At 34.0% G+C, this 27,613-nt stretch overlaps 1 protein-coding gene across 4 annotated transcripts in view; it reads left to right on the forward strand.

The window, feature by feature from the left end:
• The window catches only part of LOC100027275 (serine/threonine-protein phosphatase 4 regulatory subunit 1-like), a 58,037-nt gene that overhangs the window by 13,909 nt on the left and 16,515 nt on the right, over positions 1–27,613 (forward strand). For 2 of the 4 annotated variants that reach the window (XM_056812920.1, XM_056812923.1), the window contains 9 exons: positions 10,937–11,069; positions 11,443–11,549; positions 13,877–14,019; positions 15,808–15,954; positions 22,482–22,589; positions 23,268–23,333; positions 23,910–24,068; positions 25,388–25,560; positions 26,735–27,189. In XM_056812920.1, the coding sequence (XP_056668898.1) occupies positions 10,937–11,069; positions 11,443–11,549; positions 13,877–14,019; positions 15,808–15,954; positions 22,482–22,589; positions 23,268–23,333; positions 23,910–24,068; positions 25,388–25,560; positions 26,735–27,189 (1,491 nt within the window). Of the gene's footprint in view, positions 1–4,477; positions 5,523–10,936; positions 11,070–11,442; positions 11,550–13,876; positions 14,020–15,807; positions 15,955–22,481; positions 22,590–23,267; positions 23,334–23,909; positions 24,069–25,387; positions 25,561–26,734; positions 27,190–27,613 lie in introns of those variants that run through there. The other 2 variants (XM_056812922.1, XM_056812919.1) reach the window with 2 other exon arrangements.

A 27,613-nucleotide genomic window follows, 5' to 3' on the forward strand; every position in this document is an offset into this window, starting at 1 on the left:
GAGTGGGGGATGGAAAGAGAATAACTTTCATAGTTGAGATTGGGTGGACTAGAGAAGAAAGATGAATCAACTGGCTATTGCAGTATTAGACATGAACAGGGAAGGGAGTGTATGCAAGAGATGTTACAAAGAGGGGTGACTTAAGATAAGATATCTGGATGAGAGAGGATATTGGATATTGGATAAGAGAGGTCCTGGGTTCAAATTTTGCCTCAGACGCTTAACCCTAATTGCCTAGCCCTTATAGTTCTTCTGCCTTGGAACTGATACTTAGTACTGATTCTAAGATGGTGAGGGTTTAAAAAAAGATGTTACAAAGGTGAAAAACCACAGGCATTAGCAAAAGATTAGATATGGGGAAGTAAGAGAGACTATGGATTCATAAAAGACGAAACCTAATAATTTATGAGATTATATGCTCACATATGTTTATTATTGAAAGTAAATTGATACACATATACACATTTCTTTTAAAATGTGTTTAGAGTCTAGAGTTTTGTTTTTCTGATAAGCTTTTTGTTTTGTAAAATGCCTGAGAAGTGCTCCTGCTTACTATGTGCTAGGCACTGTGCTAAGCACCAAAGAAACTGAGAAAGACAAAAATACAATTCCTGCCTTTAAGGAACTCACATTCTAATATGAGAGACCTAATGCAAACAATTCAGTGGTAGAGTAGAGTGCTGGGCCTGGAGACAGGAAGTCATCTTTGTGAGTTCGAATTTGACCTCAGGTACTTATTAGCTGTATGACCCCAGGCAGGTCACTTCACCCTGTTTACCTTGATTTCCTTGTCTATAATAAATCAAACTGGAGAAGGAAATGGAAAACAATTCCAGTATCCTTGCCAAGAACTTCAAATAAGGTCTTGAAGTTAGATTAATCTGAAACAAATGAACAACAACAAAATTTACATATAAGATATCCATTGTAAATGGAAGACCCTATCAAAGGAAAGATATTAATGGAAGGGACAAAGAAAGACATCTTTGAAGAGATGAGATTTGACCTGAGTCTTGAGGAAGGCGAATATTTTAGCCATGAGGAACAGTAGGAATGAAATGGAGAGATGGAGTCAGGAGGAGTATCTTGTGTATGAAACAATAAGGAAGCCCATGTCTGTCCATTATAGAGTGTATTAGGGCAAGAAAAGTATAAGCAGTCTGGAAAAGTAGAAAGGGGCTAGATTATGAAGGGGCTTAAAAGCCCCAAAGAAGATTTTACATTTGATTGCTGCAGGCAATAGGGAGCTCTTGGAGTTAATTAAATAGAGGGGGATGATATTGTTAGAAATGAGCTTTAGGAACATCAGTTTGGCAGGTGAATGAAGGTAATAAGTACCTGCAACCAAGATGGCAACTGTGTTAATGTAAAGAAAGGGATGTATGTGAGATATTATGAAGGTAGAAAAAATACTTGACACCAGATTGGATATGTGATGTGAGTGGAGTTAAAAGTTGCAAGCTTGGGTAAATGAGAGAATGGTGGTTTCCTTAGCAATAACTGGGAAATTCCAAATAGAGGGGTGTTTTGGGGGACAAGTAAATGAATATTTTTGTACATGTAGATTTTGACTTGTCTTATGAGCTAGACCTCCAATTTTAGATGTCCAATAGTCAATTATTTATGGAAAACTGGAATTCAAGAGAGAAGAGAAATATAGATAGATAGATAGATAGATAGATAGATAGATAGATAGATAGATAGATAGATATTAAGAATCATGTGCATAAAAATGATAATTTAATCTAGGAGAACTGCTGAGGTCAAGAGAGATAGTATTGAGAGAGTGGAGGGAAAAAAAGCTTGGTACAGATCTGATGGTTAGTGAATGTGACCTCAGTGAACATTCAGCAAAGGTGACTGAGAGAATGATAGAACCACCAGGAGACAGACAGGAGACAGTCAAGAAATCCATAAAAGGTAATTGTGCCAAAGACTTCAGAGAAGTCAAGAAGGAGGAAGTTTGAGAAAATTAGCCTTTGACTATTAATATTGGCAATTAAGAGATCTCTGGCAGTTTTAGAGAGAGCAGTTTCAGTTGAATATTGAGGTTGGAAGCCAGAGTTTAAGAGTTCAAATGAGAGACGAGAGGTAGTAAAAACACTGATTATAGAAGGTCTCTTAAAGGTATTTAGTCAAGAAAGGGAGGAGAGATAGGTAGAACAATAGTTAACCAGGATTATCGAATTATCATATGAGGAGTTTTTAAGGATAGAGGAGACATGATGATATTTGTAGGCAGCAGAGAAGTATCTGATATATAAAGAGAGACTGAAGATTAATGGGGTTAATTAAGTAGGAGGCAATCTGCTAGAAAAGATGGGATGGAATGGGATCAAGGGTGCATATTAAGAGATTTCCTTGGCAAGAAGGGACATGTTCTTCATGTGAGACAGGGATGAAAGAGTAGATGATAATCCTTGCTTCCCTAACCAGCCTCTGAGAGTGGCATTTGAGGCATGGGACTGTCTCTGCTGAAGGAAGATTTAATTCTGCCTCTTCTGCAGACAGAAGCTGACTGTCTTAAATTGAGCTGAAGGGGAAACAGGAATATACAGATGTATTCAGACCTGGGGGAAGAAAAGGGGAAGAAAGAAATAGGGACCAAGTTGCAGAATCCTAATCAATTAGCGATTTATCTTCTCTCTAACTCCATCCAGTAGACAATGAAAAGCAGTTACTGTGAGAGCCAAAGACTGAAGATCTGACCTAGTCCTTTATCAGTTTCTCACAGGACAGCTTCAGAGTACTTGCAGACCCAGGAACCTCTGCAATGTACTACTGAGAGACTTTCCTCTATTCTTAAGGTGAGGACTAGTTTGTCTTGTCTTTCTCTAGGTCTGCTGAAAGAAGTATGATCTATTGATCAGACCTGTGGCACCTTGGCACTTAGTTGTTGTTAATGAAACTGACCATAGATTAGGCCTTAGTGACTCTGAAGTGCCTCTATATATTACCAATATAGCACCCAAGAAAGTGGGGAAATACCTTCACAGTAGACACTAAAAAGTTAAGATATTAATACCAGAGACCATTATTCCTTGAAAATTGATAGCAACTTGATTGAATTAATCACTTTTGGTAAGCTTATTGCATTTTTTGGTTCATTCAAATCCAGTAAATGTAAATAGCTAATGTTTAAAACCATTATCCTATTTGATAGTGATGGAATTCAGTTCTAATGCTCCTTTGTTGAACTGAGTTTTCTTCTTTGAGTGGTGATCCTCCTAGAGGTATGGGTAATGATAGCTGTTAACTGTGATGCAACAGAGGCAAGGGAATATTGGTCACAGCTGAGGGAAAAACATGGTGGGTAGGTATGTGTATTAGATGGGGGAAAGTGCTGGTCATAAGGTATGATTAATTGTTAGGAAGTATGTTACATTTCCAAATTCTTCGTGCTTCAGGTTTTACCTTTGTTTTTCCTTGTTATGTTCTAATTATTTCTAGGAAGTGAGTTAATGATGTCTGTATAAACTAGCTTTATACAGCTGCTTGTTTAAACTAGTATTGCCTCTGTCATATACTGACTCTGTGACACAATTCGCTTAATCTCTCACTGAGGCAACTCTTAAGACTACAAATCAAAACCTAATGCCTGCTTATCTACATTGGGGAGAAGAGTTTCTATGCTGGTACTATCCCACACTGATAAAATCACAAGTCTGAATTAAAGAACTTACACAGGAAAAAATCAGACTGCACAGATAAGAAAAGCTGAAATTTATCTTTTACTTATAATTTTGGTATATTTTTCTAAAATGCCAAATGTATCCATATGGCATAAATTTACTGACAACTCAGAGAATAGGTAACTATTAAGTAGAACCCAAGAATATTAAGATCCCTGAAAGACATTTAACTTAATATTTAGCACTGGTCTGTAGATAACACTCTTAAAATAGCAGAACTTTAAATTGTTCAGTATTTTGCAAAGTGTTATCTTCTTCAGCAGATCATGACTGAAATTATTCCTTTATTGGACATATATTCTAGCTTTTATAAAAAGTTATTTAAGCACTGTCTCACAAATTATGAAGTTGCACAGGCATAATGTTTATCTAAGTAGCCTCTGTATATGTAATATGACAAGGGCAGTGTTAGGAAAAAAATTTTTAGTATAGGTGATAGATTTTTATCTAAACATAAGTATGATTCATGAGAGAGTTGGCTAGATTTAAGGGTATACTCCACCCATGGAATAGAACAGAACAAAATAACTGAACCATGGAAGGAACAAGTTTCAGTGCATACAAATAAGATAAATAAAATGTCAATAGATCTAGACCAACATTGTTTATATTGATACCTTGATATGCTAATTATCTTGTTTACTAATTAAAACAAATTCCTCTAGATAATACTTAGCTAACCTAATTTTGATTCCTTGAAAATAATTACATGTCTTTAAAAATATTTTATAATCAAATTTTTACTAATTTAGACATGGTATAAATTTGTAAAATATTCTTCTGTAATCTAAATTGTTAACCAGGTAACAATATAGATTTCCTGAGCTTCCCCAATTACACTGTGATCTCCTATAGGGCTGAAATTGTCCTTTGGCTTTTTGGGGGTAGAGGAGAGGGTATCTCCAGTGTTTGACATAGTGACTCCCCCACCCCTTCATAACAGGTACTTAAATAAATGTTTATTGACTGACTGGATGTTTTCTATTAAATTTCTTTAATAAGATGAAGAATTTTTTATGGGGCAAAAATAGCATGAGAGAGACACATGCTTGTTTACTAGATTTGGAATCTCAAGATCATAGTTCTAGCCACAGCTTTACCAGAATACATGAACTATTATAAACACATGCATATACACACATTTTATTTCTTTTTTTTTTGGCTAATCATATGTATTTTATGCATTTAAAAACATTTGAAAAGGTGTTCATAAACTTTACCTGTGGGGATAATACAAAAAAAATTTTTTTAAGAACCCCTAGTTTAGGTAGACACAGGGATTGTGAGTGGAGCCTTAGGTTGCCATTTCTTTTATAACATCAAGGGTAATACTAGTTTGTTCTTTAGACTCTTCCAGCCTCATCTTAAATCCTGCCTTTTACAAGAAACCTTTACTGACCTTTAATTCTGAAGCCTTCCCTCTGTCCATTTATTTTCAATTTATATGGAATATAGTTTGTGCAAAGTTGTTTATATGTTGTCTCTACCTCAAGGCTGTGACCTTGAGAGCAGAAACTGTTATTTTGCCTTTTCTAGTCCCAGTGCTTAGCATAGTGCCTGGCACATAGTAGGCACTTAATAAATGTTTATTGACTGACTGACTGACTGAAATTGGGGGGGAGGGGTAGTATAGGTGCTGTTGTAGCAGGGCTGATTGGCTAGGGTGACTGAGCCCCCTACTTCGTGTCCTGGTGGTTGACTATATAGCATGAAGCATGGTCTGGCACTTGCTGGAGATAGAGGGCTCAGGTGAGGATTGATTCATGTCCTTTAATCAGGAAAGCTCCATCTCACAGCAGATCCCCAAAATGAATCATTTGGGAGGTAGAGGTAAAGTTTCTATAGTTTTGAAATGAATAAGATTGGTACCAGGTAGTATGTTGACTCACCAAGTCATGTGGTCTTGGGCATATAGGCTCAGAAAGTCAGTTTTCTCAGCTCATCCAAAGAGTAATCAGGTCCTGATGAACTGAATGAACTACATTAACCATTTTTTTTTAAAGAAAGCTAATTTATAAATTAGATTTTTAGTTTATCTCTTTGGAGGTAATTTCATCTTTTAAATGAGAACTTTGAACTATAATATCTTTTCTCATTCCCTTGCAACTCAAAATCTTGCAATCTGGTTGTTCACATTATTAAAAAAAGATGGGGGAAAAACACTTAGATTTTCATCAAAACATCTGTTAATTTCAGTTGAAGTATTGACAACACAGAAGGAGCCAACTGAGAATCACCATCACAGTTCAGATCTAAGGCTTGGTTACCTAGTATTACATTGATAGAGGAGTGTAGTCAGTCTACATTTGAAACAGTATTATTTAGATAATATAATCTGAAAGCAGATTGAAGCAATATTCCCAAAGAATAAGTCTGAAGTTCAGACAACTGAGGGTTGTCTGAGTTCAGGATCAAGCAAGAATCAAGGTAATTTAAGGGTGATTAAGGAAAAGGGCCAAAATTAGGACAGAAACTATTTTCTAGGGGAGAAAACCAGGGAAGGTCAGAATAGCAACTGTTCTGTGGCTGAACAAATTAAATTTGGTGATGTTAAGCATTTATTAAGCACTTACTGTATATGAGGAGCTATACTTAAAGACTAGGGATGCAAAGATAAAAAACAGTTCCATTTCACAAGGATCTTATAGTCTTAATAGGATGTAACAAAATTAAGCCAGTTGTCTTGATGGCAAATGGTTTAACATCTCAAATTCAGATTGCTTTCTTGTGTTATTAATTAATCATTTCAACTCTTCACAGTCCCACAATTCTCTTGGCAAAGATACTGGAGTAGTTTTTCATTTCCTTCTCCAGCTCATTTTAGAGATGAAAAAATTGAGGCAAACAGGGTTAAATTTTCTCAGGGTCAAAAAGCTAGTGATGTCTGAGGCCAGACTTGAACTTGGGAAGAATTGTCTTCCTGACTCCAGACACAGCACTTTATACACTGGACCACCTAGCTACTCCTTACTGATTGCTTTTAGGGTGTGGTATATGTAACTTTCTGCCCAAATAACCAGAAACTGTTATTTATTCCCCTCCTTTTGGTAGAGAAGTGGGAGGAGAAGGAGCAGGTCCTGGGAGTGGAGACTATGTTGTGTGCTATGTTGTATTTGATTACTTTTACATAACCATTTTCTTTTTTTCTTCATTATAATGAAAGGCTATATGGGGGCCATGCTATATCTGGAAATAACAGATACATAAAAATAATTCATCAATAAAATTTTTAAAAGTTAAAGATTTTCCAGGGCAAAGGATAAGAGTTGTAAAAAGGCATTTGGATGAAGATTCTTGAAGAACATATTTAAAAATGTTTAGAAATAGGACTGATTAGATGTCCTGAACCTAGTGTCCTTAATAATGAAATTTCTGGTGGATTTAGATATAAATGAGGTGGATAAGGAAGAAAAGAAAGTGTTATCTGAAAAGACTGATATGTGTACCTTGCAAATAGTAGACATTTATCAAATGGCTTGTATACTAGGAATTAATCTTTAAATGGTATAAGGAAAGGCAAGTAAAATCCTGATGATAAATACAACTTGATGAATTTGATGAATAAGACTTGGGACCTTGTAAGAACAGAAAATATTAGAAAGGTTAAAGCCATGAAGGAGCTGAGGCTTTTGGTGCATGCTAAAAATAAAAACTGTTGGAGGAAAGATGATGAGAATACTACAACTTAGAGAAATGATATTGGACATCAACTGGGTGGCACAATGGATAGAATGCTGGGTTTGGAATCAGGAATACTTATCTTAATCCCAAACTAATCTCAGACACTAGCTGGATGATCTCCGAACAAGTCACTTCACCTTATTTGCCTCAGTTTCCTCATCTGTAAAATGAGCTAGAGAAAGAATGGCAAACTCCTCCAGTATTCTTGCCAGGAAAACCACAAACGGGGTCACAAAGAGTTGTATATAACTGAAATGACTGAACAACAATGGACGACAGAAAGAAGATGGAACTGACAGTTGCTGTATGAATGTCTGGGGAACAGAAATTGTTGACAGGGAATTGAAACCCAAGATACATAAGCAAATTGTAAGGGAATACTTCTCTAGTCTCAGGAATTTCAAATCATCAGGTTTAGGTGAATTATAGAATGGTATAGTATAAAGAGTAATGGATTTGGAATCCAGAAACCTAGCTTCAAATCCTAGCTCTATTCCTTAAAATCTGTGTGATCTTTATTAAGTTATTTAATTGTTAGTTCTCAGTCTTCTTATATGTCAAATGATATCATGATCTCTAAGGAGCTATTCAGTTCTAAATCCTACGATTCCATATCCCAGGCTATTGGAATTACTTTCAGATGTGATTGCTGAACTACTTGGTGTTTTAACAGACTGAAAGAAAGGTCAATATCAGTCAGCATTGTGACATGGCAACTAAAAAAGTTAACCTAATGTTTCAATAATAAAAGGATAATGCTCAGACTTATAGACAGCTTTCTCAAGATGATAGTCCCTTTATCCCCTGCCCTAGTTAGATCACATCTTGAATATTCAGTTCTGGAAATCATTTCAAGGAAGATAATTGGAGTTCTTTGGTTGGAGAACAACTGGGATGGAAAGAAGGGAAACCATGTTCTGGAAGGATCTATTTAGGAGTTGTGTGTATTTAACCCATAGAGGAAGAAGGGTAGCCTGGAGGGGAGCATGAAGAGGACCTGGGAATATAGATTTATAGCTATAAGAAATGTTAGAATCCTTGTCTCATTAATAAGGAAATTTAAGGACAGAGATATTAAGTTTCTTGTCCATGATCATGAGTTGGCATCAAAGGCAGCATTTGAATCCATGCCTTCCTAACTCAGAAGTTCAGAATTATGCCCTTTACCTTGCAACCTCTCTAAAGATACTTTAACAGTCTTTGAGTATTTGAAGGTCAATTATATGAAAAAGGGATTAGATCTGTTTTGCTTGTCCCCAGAAGTCAGAACTAGGAAGTTGAAGTTGGAGAGTTCAAGTTGCAGAAAGGCACATTTCAGTTAAGTATAAGGGGGGGAAAGACTTTTAAATGATTAAGCCTCTCCAAAAGTAGAATAGATTTCAAGAGGGATGTTGTGACTGCTTGTCCATGTTATTGTAAAGAGATTTTTATTGGAATAGATGAATGCAGAATGTCCTCTCAACTAAAAGATTCTTTTATTAATCAAGAATGTACTTGTTCTGTGCCTTCAGGTGTAATTATACTCAAGATTCCCATTGTATTTTGCTTGCAAACATCGTAGGTTGTCCCAGAGCATTTTGTTAAAGCATCTTTACAGAAGCACAGGATCCAGGATCAAATTGTTATTTGAACTTATGTGTTGGCATGGACATGGAAGTGTTGGAGTAAAAAAAAAAAAGTAGTCAAAAGCAAATAAAGTAACTGGGAATAATCTAGATGAGGGATCGGTATCCAGAGAGAGGGTTTCCAATAGAAAAAAAGGTTAGGATGGGATTGGAATCAAATCAGGAGTTGGTGCTAAAGATTTTGATGAAGGCTGGAGGTACCCCTCCCAAAATGAAGATACTGAGTTTGTCTCTTGTTGATTCCAGAGAGCAAAAGATTAGCTTAGATGATAAAGGAACTATGTCTGAACTAGGCATTTAACCTTGTTGTGCTCCAGACATCTCTAAAACTAAAGATAAGACCTCATAAAGGCAGTTACCAATCTTCATCAGTAGAGTTTCTACATCCAAGAGTTCTCTATACAGATGAAATCACAAGCCAAATAAAATTTTCCCCCCTAACCACTGGCCCTCTTACTTGTTAGAAGCAAAAAGTTGGAGGAAACATCATACTATGTGTTTTTTCCCCATAATCTATGCAAACTTCCCATAACTCTTTAGAAACCGTGTTTCTATCAAATTCTCCCGATCCTCCTTTCTTAATGAATTTTGTACCTTTTCAATCTTGACTTCTTGCCAGAGTTGTTAAAAATATATAAGCTTTATTTTATTTCTTGTCTCTTTCCTCCAATGTTTTAAATGCATCTGAATACAATATTATTTTTAAACAAAGTTATTCTGTGGTTATCTTCACATAATTTAACTTCACCTAGCAGTCTTAGTATAGACATAAACTTTACATTATTCTGGAAGATAGGAATGCAATGGGAATTAGATGAATTAATATTAAGGACAAGTTTTCCCCAAACTGAAAAAAGAACTGAAAAATTTAAACTCCTAAGCATCTTTCACCTCTATGATCAATGATATTTAGAAGATATTTTCCTCAAAATAACTCCATTTTTAAAGATGAGGAGGAGTTGAAGGCTTAGAGAGCTTCAATTCAATTCAATTCTTGGGGGACAGCCAGTGTTCTGAAGTTCAGGAGATGGAGTGAGTTGTTTAAGGAAGTAAGCCAGAATTGCAGGGTATATGTAGTGGAAATAAGATATAAGCAGACTGGGAAAGGTAGGAAGGGACTTTATGGATGTATGAAAGGTTTTTAAAATGAAAAAGAGGATTTTATTATCAAGGAGGTGATAGGTTGCTGCTGGAGTTTATTAGATGTGTAATATATTACAGTGCTTTAGGCAAATCAATTTGATAACTGAGTGGAGGAAGATTGAAGTAAGGAGAGACTTGAGGCAGTCAAGAAGACCAATCCGAAAACCCTTTTAATATTCTGGGCTTGAGATGAAAAGAACCTAGGCCAGAATTGGTTGTAGTGTCTCAGGGGAGAAAAGGAAGAGATGTTATGAAGATAGAAATCACAAACCTTACCTACTTATTAATTGGCTGTAGGAGAGTGGGAGAGAACGAGGAGTCAAGGATGGCACCTTTCTCTTTCTCTTGTGGGCTTAGGGAAAGTTCTTAAGAATAGGTTTGGGGAAAATATGAGTTCGGTTTTGGACTTGTTAAATTTGAGACATCTAGGACACATAAGTAGAGATGTTAAGCAGGCAGTTTGGTAAAATAGGATCAGTGTTTGAGAAAGATTGGGCCTGAACTACAAAGGTTTGTAGATGATATCAACAAAGGAGCAGTTATAGGCAGAAGAGACCTTAGCACAGCCTGAAAAGGAGGCAGCAGGTCAGAGAAGTAGAAAAAGTAATGTAATGAAAGCCTGGGAAGAAGAGGGTATATTGGAGTGCCCATAGTTCCAGCCATTGTAGGACTTGTTCAAGATCATTCTGACCTCGTGGCCAGGGCTCTTTCCACTTTTTCATTTCACCATTCTGCCAATTTTTTCCAATATGGTTGAGAAATAAATTTTTTGTTTTGTTTTTCTTTCCTTTTAAGTTGGGTTTGAAGATTATGGGCCAGATTGTGATAGCATGAGGATAACTGCCTTCTTGGACATTCCGGGACAAGATAATTTGACTCCACTAGCCCGATTGGAAAAGTATGCCTTTAGTGATAATATTTTCAATCGGTAAGAATCTCACTGGGTGGGGAGTGGGGGGGGGTGCAAGGGGAATACAGTATTTAATTTTATCATGTTTAGTTTCTCCTTTATACATTTTTGTTCAATTGTGTGTTTTCTTGTGGTGGTTTTTCACTTAACAATAGGATGGAAAATTATACAAGTGGCAGAATTTAATGGTGTTTAAATAACTAGAATTACTAAATGGATTTCTTTTAAGCATTTAGAAAAGTAAAATAGTTTAATTGAGATTATTTTTAAAGTATCTTTTTTAAAATGGTATTTATTCTTCCCTCTTGACTAATCTACTTCATAAATATTTGTGTCAGAATGATCCTTTTCCCACTTATGATACTGAGCTACTATTATATTTCCTCCATAGACAGATTATTGCTAGAGGACTGTTAGATGTCTTCCGGGACTTCAGTAATAATGAGGAAGATTTCTTGACTGTGATGGAGATAGTGGTCAGACTGTCAGAAGATGCAGGTTTGTGAAACAAGTTATCTAAATTTTCAATTTATTTGAAAGAAATTATAGACTAACCACATTCTTATTTTGAAATTTATTTTTATTAATCAGTTTAAAATTATTTAGAACCTTCAGGCAGTTATTAAAGGGGACTTTGAAAAATTAGGATCAATGAGCTAGAACTGGAAGAGTGGAAGAGAACAACTATTTCAATTTCCTTGGTGACAAAACAAAACCAAGGCCTCAGGGAGGTTGTGATTTGGCTTTACTTTTCTTCTATTAATTAATTTTGTAAATAGCATTGAGGAACTTATTTGAATTTGACTTAATAGTACTGATTTTCAGAAAATAATAAATGATGTTACCATTACCAAGCCACATACAAGTTTTGTTTAGTTTGTTAATTTGTTGGTGAATATGCTAAAATGTTACCAGACAATAAGAACAAAAAACAAGGTACAAGACCTTTTGAACTTGAATTTTATGATTATCTGTTTTAGTCTGATCTGCAACATTTAGGTAAATCTTAGGTGTACTTTTCACCTCCTCTACCTCACTCCATGCATATAATGTAAAGAAAATGAACTCTATTTAGAAAGAATCACTTCCTAACTGTATAGAGTTTGATTTTATTCCCTAGAAAAAAGGTCAAATTGATCAAATGCTTTTGTCATTGATTCAAAACTTGTCTTCTCTTGGAATCAGTCCTGCTTTTATAATTTGACCACTTTACCTTGAAGCATCAAAATGAGCTTTCCATTCCCTTAACATTCTAAAATAATTTTTATTTAAATGTTTTACACATTTCTGATTTAGGTTAAAGACTTTGACTTAGTAGATAGGTCTGAGTAGATTGGTCTGACCAAAACATTCCTTGTTCTATTGCCAGCTGAGTGGTGAATCTTACTGGATTTTACTAGACTGGTCACCAGGCCCCATATTTAAAGCACTTTCCATCTTGCACTGTTATAGAATTTGAGAATCTCCATGACTTAGAGGAATATCCTTAAGACTATATTATCAATAAAAAATTATGTATTAATTTAGTCATGTGCCAGTTACTGTAATAAATGCTGAGGATACAAATAAGGCAAGTCCCTCAAGTCTCACATTATTACATGGAGCAGCGGAGGGGTGCATGGGTAATAACATTCAGAGATAAATAAATGCAATATATTTTATAAATAAATATGAAGCAGTGCAAAGAGGGGAATATTAAAACCTGGGGAAGTCAACAAAGGCTTCTTAAAGAAAGCAGCATTTGAACTGAGCCTTGGAGAGAGAGAGGGTAAGGGTTCTTAAAGGAGTGACTTACTTCCTCATGCTGAACAGATATCTGCCTATGTCCCTCTACCTTATGCTTCTATAGCAAGTCTTTCAACGGCTTTAGTTCCTGTTATCTCCCGAGTATGCAAAAGTTCATACTCAAGATTTCATCTCTCAGGTTACCTGTAGGCATGGGTGACTTCTGTGAACCTTTCTTTCAAAGAAGTCTTAGAGAACGCTGTTAGAGAGCAAAGACTCTCCAAACATGCTCTTTTGTCTTCTGCATAGGGAAAGTGAAAAGGAAATGAAAAATAAAGAAAAAACAGGACTACCTTTTATTATTGGAGTCAACAATTTCTCAGTGGGGAGATGTTAGGCATGTCTATACCCCATGGGGTGATGTCACTGAAATGCCTTTAAAAAAAAGGTTTGTGTCTTCTAATTTCATCAGATTGATGGAAAATTCATCAAATTCAGTCAGAGACTCTCTTGGATCAGTCCTCCTTAATTCAACCCCCCCTTCCCACTTAAATAGCTGGATTTGAAACATTTAAAAGATTTAAGTTCATAGTTTAAAACTTTATAAGAATTCTCTTAAATATTACCACTTATGATGCCTTTACAATTAATAGAACCATAAATTCCATCTATAGTGTTTTGCCTTAAAAATTACTGGGATTCATAAATTATGGGAGGATACATTTTATGAAAAAATCTATTATATTCATTCTTATAGAAATTTTACAGTAACCTGTAGATCTTACACATGCATAGTTAGTTGTAATGTTTTCAGATGGTATTCCACTGTGTTCCATGTTGACCCCTATTTGATTTCTTTATTCCTTGAAACAGAGTTGCCATTCTTTTATCTGTTTATTTTATATCACCTAACAACTTAACCTTTTAAGCCTTTCATCAGCACAAATACATGAAAAGGGTTATTATTTTAAACTCCAATGTCTCATTTTCCTACTGAAGTATTTTAGGAAGACAGGCTAGAAGTTCTAAATGTAGACTACATCTAGTTCTTGTTTTATTCTAAATTGAATTTTTTTTCCTTTATTTGTTCATTGTCACAGAGCCTACAGTGAGGACAGAGCTGATGGAACAAATACCTCCTATTGCCATTTTCTTGCAAGAAAGTCGACCAAACTTTCCATTGGCATTCTCTGAATATCTTATGCCCATTGTCGTGAGGTATCTCACAGATCCAAATAACCAGGTTTGAAAAATTTTTAGCCTGCCTTTTCGGCAACTTTTGCCTGATTAGCAAAATTGACTTTTTTAAATATACTGAAAATTTGAGAAAAGTTGTGCCTTCTATAACCCACTCCAGGAGTTGGTAGTTTTTTAGGGTTAAATAAAGAATTAATTTTAGAGTTTATTTGGGATTCTTCTAATTACATGACAAAATAGATGTTTTTTAATGACCCCTTCTGTCCTGCTTATTACATGCATATATGTACATTGCCACACCTAGGAAAATATCTTGATCCCACAGTTTCTTCAAACAACCCATATTTCTCTCCTTTTACCACAAAATTTGTCAGACTTAGGTTCTGAACTCATTACCCTCATTCTTCCACTCACCCATTTTATTCCTTAAACTTTCCATGGGGTTCTATTCTTTTCAATGTTTACTCAAAATTTTGTTGGTTTGAGGGTGATTGTTACTACATTCTAAATTGCCAAATCATATACATAGAATTTGAAAGTTCAAGAGAACTTTAAAAGTCACCTTGTCCAAACCTTTAATTGTAAAAATTATTTAGTTTTCCTTGACATCTTTTGAATATGAGATTATTCACTGCCCTTTTTGTTAGTCTCTGTGACATGTTCTCCTGCACTTTCCTGGCTTCTATCCCATCCTGTCCTTCTGTCCTCTACCATCCATAGGCACAGCCCTCTTTTTATATTTTATGTTCTTTTGGAGAACTTAGCATTCTTATGTCCTCAGCTCTCACCTCTATTTTCATAACATATCCAGATCTCTAGCTACCTATAACATACTTCTACCTTGATTTCCTATCAGTTTCTCAAACTTTACTTATATAGTACCACATAAATTACTTTCTTCCCTGCAAAATAGTCTTTCCATTTTAATTTTCCTAATCTATTAAAATTCATCTGGACTTGAAACCTTGAAGTTAACTTTGACCCCCCTTTCTCTCACTATCTCATATCCATTTGGTTACCCATCTGGCTTATCACAGCTTTTAATATCCTTTATTTCTCTCCCTTTCTTTCTAAATTGCTAGAAAACCATCATCACTTCACACCAGTATTATTGTAGTAACTTCTTATTACTCTCCTTGTCTTTGGTCTTCTCTCTTCTCCAGTCCATCCTAAACATAGATTCCATATTAGTTATCCTAAAATATCACTTTTATTATATAACTCTTTTGCTTAAAATTTTAGTGTATGTGTTCTCTATACTATCATATACAGAGGTTAGATTGATAGGTTATATAATAGCCTATAAAGAGAGGTTAGGAATGCACATTTATTTCAGCTTTGCTTGAATCTCTTTTCTCTTAAGGGTAATTTCTCTTAAGGCTGTTATTATCTAGTGTGTAAAGTACCATTATATCTATTATTATTTTTCTAAAACCTTTTCTTTTTCAGATTTTAGGGGGGGTCCAGGTTCACTTAGTCTATAGGCTTAACAATTATACAGATTTAATCACTTTCTGCTCCTTTTGTTAACTCTTCCCTTACCCCAGATTTCATCTTTCCAGTTTGAAGGATACCTGTGTGTTGAACTTTTTGTTTCCTTGTTTTGTTTCTTATTTTGTTTTGGTCAGTTTCTATATGGAAACTGTTCTATTGCCTTAGTCTTTGAATTATCCTTCTCTGACCTTGTTCTAACTTCATTACAAATTTAATGAATTGCAGCAACCAGGCCTCCTTGTTTGATGTGAATGGAAGGTTAGGATGCTGATCTGGCATTTGAGAGGAAAGCCTTTTTTGAAACAATTTTATATTTCCTTTTTTTTTTTAACCATTCTAGGTTAGGAAATCAAGTCAGGAAGTATTGTTAATTCTATTGGAACAGGAGCTAATTTTTCAAAATGATATTGAAAACAAAGTTTGCCCAATACTACTGGAACTTTCTGCTCCAGACAGTGGTGATGAATACAAAGCAGAAGCTGTGAATGTAAGTAAATTTTGGTAATACTTGCTTCACATTATTTATATGGTAATTTATACAAAGTAACTGTTGCACAACCTACAATATGCTTTTTTTTTTTGGCTGATTAATGTTCATCACATTTTGACCAAGTGATTATATCTTGTAATTTTTGCATTTTAATATTGAAAAAAAAAACATTTTGGCACTAGTTCTTTCATAAGGTTCCCCTGCCTATTTGGAAAAAGAAAAACTTCTTCATTAACCTAGAGCCTTGAATTCATATAATCCTGATAGTACTGTCCTTTAATGAAAGAGAGAAATGAGGTACTATTACCAAGCCATGCTGCCTTCTCTACTAGGAATGTTAACAAAAATTAGGGGGAAGGTGAGTATGTTGCAACATTGATCAGTTGAATGTTTGCCAGATAGTTTCATATTCTGTTGCAAAATTCTAATTGACAGGTTGCAGTCCATTGCCTTTTATGCAATTTACTCTTATGTCAGTAAAAGAAATAAAGCTAAAGGAATTGTGCTAAATCTTATAAAAAGTTCACATTTGAATCTTGTGAGAAAATGTTTAGAGTATTTTATTAAACTCCATATGTAGAGAGTTAATTTTATTGCCTTTGAAAGGGTAAAAATTATATCCATTTAAATTATTATATAATTTTTTATTAAAAACAATTACTATATAGGTTGAAATGATATGATATTGATAATTACAATTGATAAGGAGGGAGATCCTTGCTCTGTATATTTGAAATGCCTTTTACAATTATGTATTTAGTGCTTCCTTGAAGAAGTTAGCTGTAATTTTAGAGTGGCCATCTTAGATAAGTTTGTACTTGAGGAAATGAAAAAAATCTTGGTTTTGAGTGAAGTAAGATGCAAAGAAGGAAAAAGTTTTCACAGATTTGAAAAGGCCAAAATTAGAAAAGAGAATTTTGTTCAAAATTTTAAAATAATATGTGTAGAACAACAGTCTCTTCCTAAAATATTGTGTAGAGTAAAACACATTACAGTCAAACTACTCAGCATGCATATACCTTTTATGTTGTATACAAGCATTTTTTATCCAATTACAAACTTAAAAGAGTGGCCTTCTTGATAAATTTATATTTGCATATTTTATAAGTTTATAAAAAAAGGATTAGTTTCAAGAAAAAGTAATTATTTGGTTTAAATTCTCAGATATTTTGTAGAATCTTTTGGGTTTTTAAAAATCAGTTAATTACATTGATTCTTCAAAATGAAACTATATTGCTATTTATTAAGGGTAATTGGGAAATGACCAATAAAACTCTTAGCCAACCAGATGACATAATGAAGACTAACATAATGAAAAATAGGGCACATACAATTTTTGCTTTTTTTGTTTTATTGCCAAATACCACCTTATCCTCAGTAACATTCTTTTTTTTTTTTTTAACAAATAAGAATTAAGAATACCTTAACAAACCTATACAAATCTTCCTTATATGAATCTTTGGCAAAAATTATTATTTTAACTGTTATTTTCCATGTATACAAGTCTACAAATATGACTGAAAAAAATAAAACTTCATATAAAATCCTTTAATACTGAATATGTCTGTATTTTTTTTTTAAGCTGGTTGGTGTAGTAGAGGTTTTTTGTTTGCCTATTTTTTAGTAGAGCTATTTAAAAAAATACTTATTTTCTGACTTAGAATCATTATTATGTTTTGGTTCCAAGGCATGGTAAAGGGTAGGCAATGGGGTTTAAGTGACTTGCCTAGGGTCACACAGTTAAGGAGGTATTTGAGGTCAGATTTGAACCTAATCTCCCATCTGTAGGCCTGGGTCTCAGTTCACTAAGCCACCTATTTGCCATCTTAATAGAGCTAAAATTTAGCATAATTTTGTGAGTATTTATCCTTTAAAATACTTAGAAAATCTTGTTTAGTGAAACATGCTTTGAGTGCCTGCAGAGTGCCCTCTATTCCCATCTTGTGCTGTTAAAAACCTATCTTTCTCCTTGTGGGTTTTAGAATTAATATTCAATAGCTATAAAAGTTTTTAAAATAATAACTAGGGCAAAAGAACTGCCTGAATTCAGCCCAGTCTCAGGTCCAAAAAAGAGGAAGAGGGAGGAGTTACAGCAACTTAAATACAATCACGCAGAATACTGGGATGCAGGAAAAGGGAATTTTGGGAAAATACTAAGGGATTTCTGGGGGATGAAGTCCAAAGGCTCAAAATCTCCATTTATACATACTAGACAAAAATGATCTTTTTCTAATTCAGACCTAATACATCACTTGCAATGTACCTTTCATGCACTTAATGCATGTCATTTTTGCTAGAGCTTTTTGCTAGTAAATACCAACAATTAATCTGTACCTAAGTAGTTAGCCTCCTAATAAATATGTGTGGATGTGGTGATGAGTAGATTCTATTTCAGCTTTGCTATCTTTTTAAAAAATGTTTTTGCCGATATCTTCTACTTTTCACATCATTATCCTTATCCCAAATAGACTTCCTTTTCCCTCTACTAAAGGGCCATACCATATAATAAGTAATATTGTTGAGAAAAGGAAAAAATGGTACAGCCTATCAGTATATTATAAAAGTCTGAAAACCTTGTACTGTGTAGCATCTGCAGACTCCCTACCACTTTTATAAAGGAGTTGATTGGACATGTTTTCTTTTATTTTTTCATTTGTATCCCGCTTGATCTTTATGATTTTGTTATATTCATTTTTTATATTTTGGTGTAGTTATTCTTTCCATTTATATTGTTGTGTAGTTACCTTGTTTTCTTGGCTCTGTTTCTTTCTGCATCATTTTATATAGATCTTTCCATTCTTCCCTATATTTATCATATACATCATTTCTTATAGCACAGTAATACTTCATTACATTCATCTACCACAATTTATTTAACCATTCTCCACTTGGGGAACATCTACTTTGTTTCCAATTCTTTGCTATCACAAAAAGTGCTGCTATAAATATTTTGGAATATATCGGGATTTTCTTCTTATCAATGGTTTCCCTGGGGCATAAACCCCATTCTTCTGCCTTGGAACCAGTACAAAATACTCTTAAGAAGGAAGGAAGGGTATTTAAGAAGGAAAGGCATATTAAGAAGAAAGAAAATATTATGTAGGGAAAACAAAGAATTAATCATAATTGTAAACATGAATGGGATTGAACTCGTCCACGAAATAGAGAAGGATGGTAATACAGATTTTTAAAAAGCAGGATCCAACAAGATGTTATTTATAAGAAACCTACATGGAATTAAAATAAAAGGAAAGGATTAAGAATTTATATAGTACCCACTATGTGCCAGGCACTATGCTAAGCATTTTACAAATATTATCTCAGTTGATTCTCACAACAATTCTTTAAGGTAATACTGATTATTACCCTAGAATTGAGGAAACAGAGGTTAAGTGCCATACCCAAGGTCATTTGAATCTGTCTGAAGGTCATTTGAATGCAGGTCTTCCTGACTCCAGCCACAGCACTATCTGCTGCATGACCTGCCTGCCCATAATCAATTATAATGTACTTATGTTGAACTTAAAAAAAACCCAAACAGGTAGGAACCATGGTCTCAAACTAAGAACAGACATAAATTAAAGATAAGGAGGGAAAAATTATTTGTAAAGGTATCATAATAAAAGTATATCAATAATATATATTTATATGTATACATACATACATACATATACATATGAGAGTGTGTGAATTAAATATCTGGGAGACCTCCAACCCACTCCAGTCTCAGAAGACTCATCATTGTGGGTGGCATAGGATTCATAGAGTTACATGTCTGGGTCTGCCAGCATGAAGGGTTAGGTGGCCACGTTCCTGATTGAGGAAGTCATAGAGGCCAGGAGATATGACGTGAGCCATTGAAGGATCTTGAAGGATCCAGGGAAAGGGCTTAGAGAGAGCTTAAAAGCGAAGTTTATAGGGTCTTATGTGACTTGCCTCAGGGTCACACAGCTAGATTTGAACCCAGAACCTCATGTGTAGACCTGGCTCTCTCCCCTGAGCCACCCAGGTGTGCCCCCATAATATTCTTTTATATTTTTTCTTCCATTCTCCCTTTTCATAAAGAAAGTAAAAGGAGAGAAAGAAGGAATCTGATTAACATTAATAATCTCTAATTGAAGTGAACATTTCTTAGTCCTCTGCCCCCTCCTTTCTTTACCAAGTCCAGACTACAGTCTGTTTCTTAACCTTTTAATTTTTAGTCCCCACTTTACAATAAAATCTCTAAAGTTGGTATATGTTTCTTTGGTGCCCCTCCCCCCACCATCCTTTATTATTGGGCTTTTGGGGACCTTTTTCAGGTAATTGGGAGGCTTTGACTAGACTTCTCCTTTGTAGTTCTCATTCTTCCTTATATCTGTTTTGTTTGTCAGTATATTATTAACTCTTCCAATTGTCCATACTCCCCACAAAAAACTGGACTCTGCTACAGTGCAGTAACTCCCCCATTAAAATGTAAATTCATTGAGAGCAGGAATTGTTTTGCTTGCTTGTATTTTGCAATGAATGTTCTGTGTATCTATTCACCCTTGAAAGAAGAATCTCTGTTGGGTTTGTCTCTTTATCTTTTATACCTAGTGTAGCATCTTTCAAAAGTAGTATATACTAAACATTTGTCAACCATATATATTTTTTTAAATTTCTTATTATGATAGCTTATGGGTTCAGTGCTAAGACTTAACCTAAATTGTATTTAAAATCCAAAATAACATAGGTATAGTACTGTTTGTGTTTAAGTGATTGGAGTAGCTTGTAATGTTTGTCTTGCATAGTTATTTACTAAGAGAATGAGCAACTGTTTTATCCATGTTTATATGCTCATTTTTCTTCCTCTCCTTTTTTCTGACAGTTTTCTCCTTAGATATATTTTATTCAACTTGGAAATCATTGGAGTACTTCCACAGAGAGTTAAAATGTTCCTATTTAATAGTTTTTTCATTCTTGTTTTAAATTAAAAATCAGTTTGATACTGAGGTTAATGACTGTGGTACATAAATTGTTGGGGTAAGTTTAAAAAAAATTTTTTTCAGATTTGTCAAGTAAAACAAACAATAATTTTAATTTTTACCAGTAATTTATATCAGTTATTTGTCTTAGCATCAAACTGATTTTAACTTTAAATTAAACTTCAAATGTGATACACACTTAAATTTTATATACAGATACAGTATTTTCTTAGGTTAACATTAGTACTCTTCATGCTATATTTTTCTATAAATTTAATAATTAAGGAATCCTTTTTTTTCCAAGTGAATCTGAAACGAGATAAACATTCTCCATAGATAAAGTAAAATTGATCTTGCATTCAAGAAGAATTATTTGCATTCCAAAATGACAGTAGGATTTTTTCTCCCCTCAACAGATTTTCACATTTAGGCTTCTTGATTTCAAAGCTTTTGATTTCAATTTCAAAGATTTCAATAATTTTTGTGTAATCTAGTTTTTTTTATAAAACTAATCTTTGTGGTCATACATCATAGGGAGCTCCAATGAAATATGTGAAAAGTCATGTCATAAAAATAGTTCCCAGAGTTTTGATAATATTTCAACTTACAAAGTGACTTTATAATTGGATTTTAATTGGATTTATAATGCTTCTTAGTTTTCATTATCTTGAAGCTATAATGAAATAAGTGAGTAAGGCTGAAGGGGAGAGATGAATATGATTTTAGTCTTATTCTTTTTTCTTTACAAATAAAGAACACTTCTGATTTTTAAATAATGTTTTGAGCTATAGCACCTTTATCATCTTAATATTTTTCTTGAGGTTTTTTTAAGCAAACAATTATAGGAGTTAGGATTAAAAGATATTGTAGATATTATCTAGTTTGGCTCCCTTAGGAAACTGAAACAAAGAGAAGTTAAGCAGAAGTCCAGTGTCATACAAGTAGTAAGAGAAGTGGAATTTAAAACCAGGTCATTTCACTCTAAATTCAGTGTTCTTTTATAACTTACTATGCTAACTCTAGGCCAGAAGACTTTTAAATCAGAAAAATATGTATTCTCTTAAGTTCTAAAAAAGCATAAGGGCTGTACTCATTTATATTATCTATAGACATTATTCATTTCCTTCATTTTAATTTGAATCTTTTTTTCTTATAAGATATAAATATGTAATTGTTTAAAAATATCGGTATTTAAAAATGGAATATGATGAAGCAAAAAAAAATTACAAGTTAGGTCTTTATTTTTACTTTGTTCAGACATCATGTAGAACATTGGGAGTGTTAAAGTAAAGGACTGGGTCTGGAGTCAGAAGATAGATTTAAATTCTTGTTTTGCCACAAAACTGCTGGTACAATCTTGGACTGTCACCTAACTTTTCTGGGTCTTGGTTTCTTCATCTTTAAACTGTTTGGATTATATCTCTAAGGAAATATTTGTTCTAGCTCTTTTAAAAAACAGATCTTTAAGTTAGATTTGATAATTTAACAAAATGTCACAGTTGTAATATTTATGAGTAAATATAGGCATATATTAGTATTTCAAGTGATGTTTGTTTTTTTTTTAATCACTTTTTATAGATAATCTGCAAAATGGCTTCAATGCTGAGCAAAAGCACAGTTGAACGCCTGCTGCTTCCTCGATTTTGTGAATTGTGTGGTGATGGAAAGCTCTTCCAAGTTCGGAAGGTTAGAATAACTAGTTTCAAATATCATATGTATTGAATATCAAGTTAAATTGTCCAACAATTGCTTGACTCTATAGAAATGATCTGGTGTGAAAATAGATTCATCCTTTAATAGAATGCATAAACTTTTTAAAGGCAAAGTGAAAACAGTTTGTGGAAGGGGATTTGAGTTAGATATTGCATTCACTGAATTTTATGATGGACAAGAATAGCATACTCTATACCTAGAAATTTCTGGCAAATATTTCTGTATTCTTATCACATAGACTCTGGCCCCATATCTTCTTCATGAAAACTGTGTCTATTTTCTGGATCCTGAACTAGTTTCCTCTTTTTGTGACTATCTTCCCTCCTCCCTTCAAATCTACTTCTATGCTTATTAATAGAGAAGGGCTATTAGATTTATCTCTGTAGGGAATATAAGGGATATATAGTTTGTCATTACTGATAGAAATGTACATTTATGCCTATGAGACTAATGTGGAGAAAAAAGATTATATTTTTACAAGTTTTATTCTTTGATGACCCCTCTTTTGGGGCAGATGATGGGAAGTATTAAATTAGGAACATCTATGTACCTATGGATACTACTTTCTGCTTACCTGTTTACATTTTTTTTTCTTTTATGAGCCAAAGAAAGTAAATTTCAGCTAGCTAAAATGCCTTTTCCTCACCTTAGGTCTGTGCTACAAATTTTGGAGATGTTTGTAATGCTGTTGGACAAGAAGCTACAGAGAAATTTTTGGTAATTGACATTTAAATCAAAATAACTTCTGATTTGAAATAAATTCAATATTTATTTTGCCGTTAATTTGGAATGAACATTAAGTACTGATTTTTCATTTCTCAATTTAAAAAGTTAATATTTTTATAAATATTTCCCTCCTGATAAGTAAGCTACATTCATCTTATTGGCAAGGATAGTCTTATCTTTGTAATTGTATCCCCACCATTTAGAAAAGTTCCTAATAAATGTTTGGTAGTTAATTGAACTTAAAGCAAAAGATATACTACCTGTTGGAATTTAACATTGAGTGAATGGAATCTTTCACATTTCAAATTACTGCTATTTTAAAAAAAATTTTTATCTTGAGAAGTTTATTTATATTTTAATATCAAAGAACAAATAACCTTACCCTTCTGACTTTAAACATTGTGAATATAATGTATGAAAGTTATCTTTGTATCCAGCATAATTGAATGAAGCATAACAATGACTACCATATGAATTGTTATTTCCATGGAAAGAGGCAGAAATAAATGTAAACAATCTCTTGAAATAAAATAAGTTTGATTATTTCTATTCTATTTATTTTGGCAGATCCCAAAGTTTTTTGAACTCTGCTCGGATAGTGTTTGGGGAATGCGGAAAGCTTGTGCTGAATGCTTTATGGCTGTGTCCTACACCACTTCATCTGAAGTTCGGAGAACCAAACTATCTCCTCTCTTTATTAGTCTTATCAGTGACCCTTGTAGATGGGTAAGTTGAAGGAAGTGCCAATTAACATGGTTACTGCGTGATATAAATATTCAACTTTTTGTCTTTCATAGTTGAAAACTACCAGAAGGTATAGGTCTTCAACTTGGCTTTCAATTTCATGGCCATTTACTTTTGTATTTTGGTGAATTGAACTATACATCTTTTTTCAGCAAAATCTGCCCTTTTCCCTTTCCCTCATTCTCCCTCCCCACCCCCCAAAAAAGATTCTACTTTAATGGTAATGGCTCTCCAATTGTTGTTTTGCTTTCTATTTGATTTTAAATTAGCCTTTTGAATATAGTGGAATACTTTGCTACTTTTTAAAAACTTATAAGTAAATTTCATACTCAGCATTGTAAAGTAAGCTTTTCCTCCTTCTAGTTTTTCCAGTTTATCTTATTCCTAGCATGACATTTACATGCCCTTGGTAAGAATTTGCTCTTACTTCGTATTTTGAAAGCTAATAGAAAGAAACAATGAAACATCTTAGTCTTACCACCTTGAGTGATGGTACGCTTAATATTAACTAGTGTATTCCTTTACCAGTAAAGGAATTTAGGACTCTTTTTATGCCATAAGTGACTGAAGCTGAAGAGTTTTTATTCAAAGGTAACCATGCGTTCATAAACAGATGACTTCTCCCTTTGTATGTACCTATATGTGTGTATCTTTTTCTGTGTGTGTGTCTCTGTATGTACATGCAGTACATTCATGAATATGTCTTTTTCAATATATCTCTCCAAATGTCCTAATAGACTAGATCTAAGACCATAGATCTAGTCTTGATTCTATCATCCATTAAGTGATTTGGGGACAAAGCAGATCATTTCCCCAAACCTAGTTCACTCATCTTGTAAAATATGAGGTTTGAATGAACTGATCTATAGGATCCATTCTAGGGCTAAGATATCATAAAAATAAATTCCAAAAAGAAATGAAAATAGTAATTAGAAACTAATATAATTCTTTTATCACAGATTAGTGTTAGTTTTAATATATATAACTATATGATGGATATATCATATACTATAATAGTGTTAAATGTTATAAATATAGCTATAAGAGATCTTATTGGGGTTAGGAGGAGAAGAAAATCAAGGTATTAAGTTATTACAATTTTTTTTTCCTTGTACTCAAAGGAGTACACTTATTTCACAGTGGATAACTTAAGATTTTACCCTCCCCCTGCAAAAAATGCTAAATTGAAATGAATAAATCTGATGGCAGTCAGATTTGTTTTTCCCCCTTTCCTCCATTTTCCTAGCATTCAACAAGGAGAGGCCACATTTGGTTTATTTTTTCATTTTGTCTTGTTACAGGTGCGACAGGCTGCTTTTCAGTCTCTTGGTCCATTTATTTCTACCTTTGCAAACCCTTCTAGTGCTGGTCTTTATATCCGAGAGGATGGAACCCTAAGTATCCGACCACCAGCACAGGATATAACTTCTACTTCAGGCTCCACAGACAGTCGTGTCAATATTACATCATCTTGGTAAGCCTGAAGCAAAAAAACAGCTATGTCCTTAAGTTTTACTTTCATGTAAACAGTTAAGAGTAGCTATGATATTATATATAAAATGGATGATTCAGGTTTTGATTATATAAAGAAGCATTGTAAAATACAATGTGAAATTGTGGAAAGTTGCCCCCATAGTCAGAAAAAAAGATTGTTTTTTTGGTTGTTATTTTTGTTGTTGTTTTTTTCAAATCCCACTTCTGACATATACTGGTTGTATAATCCTGAGCAAGTCACTTAATCTCTTAATGTTTTAGCCAACTCATTAAGACTTAATTGCATGTTAGGAGCATTGGTAGAGGAAGTTCCTCACTGAGAGCTTGCTGTGCCAATGAACTCACAAGTCTGATTAAAAAAATAATATTGTAGAAGTTTTGAAACAAGATTATTGAACTAAAGATAGTGATTCAGTGTTATAAGTTTAGTTGAAATGTTCATTGAGATGGATTTTTGAAACATGAAAAAAACCCATAGAAAGATATTGTCCCCTTTGCCTTTTAATTATATGAAATTATATTGCTAATATGAGCACAATGCTAAGATACCCAAATATTCCAGAACACTGTAATATGTATTCTGTGTGGTCTTTTGTGTATGAAGGTGACATTTTGAATTAGATGACTTAGCAGACTGCTTATCTACTGATGATGGATCATTATTCTTAGAACTGTTTTGCTAGTAGTGGTGGTGACTGTTACCGATTTATTCTTGATTTCTTATCACTTTTACTTCATAAGCAGGTACTTATAAGATGACTTACCACCTAGAATTGTAGATATAGGCTGTGAGTGTAAACTTTATAGAAAAGTTAAGATATAACCATCTTTCCAGTAATTTAATTTAGGATAGATACATCATTATTTCAAAGATCTATGATTTCACTGATGAGGGAATTCTTCCCTCAAATCATCATGAATCTATAATTTTTTAAGTTTTGGGAATTTATCTGAAATGACAGAGATTCAATAATTGCCTATGGTTTCCATAAGTTTTAAAGGTGGGATTTGTATCTGGCTTTTTCTGTCTGCAAGTCCAGCATTCTACCCACTATTCCTTACATTCATTCTCTAATGAGAGGATAGAATAATTTAAATGCAACGTGCAGAGTGTTAAACTCTTTGTTTTTCCTCCCTTTCCTCCATTTTCCTAGTTCAGGAAATTCTGAACCCACCAAACCAGATCCACTGACCGAAGTAACATCAATTGAAACTAGTAATTTCCTGCATATTGAAAGTTCACACGTAAGTGGAATGGAAAAGAGAATGGCCTGCCCTGCTAGTGCTGAAGAAGAGTTGATTAAAAGTTGCCAGAGTGACAGTTCTTGTGCAATCAAGGATGCTAATGATAGTCAAGTAAACAACTGCCAGGGACTGAAGAGAGCTTATTCAGGAAGTTCTGAGGACATATTCAATAATTTTCTTTACTGGCGTACTCCTCTCCCAGATATCAGCCAGGATTTAGAACTGCTTCAAACCAAGACTGAGCAGCAGGAAGAAGGATGCTGTATACCTGACACTGTGTGTAAAAACTGTGTTGCCAGTAGTGAAATTAAAAAAGTATTGGAAAGTTTGCAGGAACATATGATGAATGATCCAGATGTCCAAGGTATAAGTCAGTAATTATGATTTAATCTGTCTGTATGGAATGTGTGAGTACATCTTTCTTCATCCTATTTGAATGTCATGTATTATGTGTGTGTGAGCATATGTACAGATGAGTTGAAATTTTCTTAAATAGTCGCTGCTTAGAAAACATCTGTTTATGTATGAATATGTGAAAGTGTACATGCATTCAAAGTCTGAAATCAGTTTTTTTTTTTTAAACCCTTACCTTCCGTCTTGGAGTCAATACTGTGTATTGGCTCCAAGGCAGAAGAGTGGTAAGGGCTAGGCAATGGGGGTCAAGTGACTTGCCCAGGGTCACACAGCTGGGAAGTGTCTGAGGCCAGATTTGAACCTAGGACCTCCCATCTCTAGGGCTAGCTCTCAATCCACTGAGCTACCCAGCTGCCCCCTGAAATCAGTTTTAA

This window comes from Monodelphis domestica, chromosome 1, assembly GCF_027887165.1.
Source record: "Monodelphis domestica isolate mMonDom1 chromosome 1, mMonDom1.pri, whole genome shotgun sequence".
NCBI lineage: Eukaryota > Metazoa > Chordata > Mammalia > Didelphimorphia > Didelphidae > Monodelphis > Monodelphis domestica.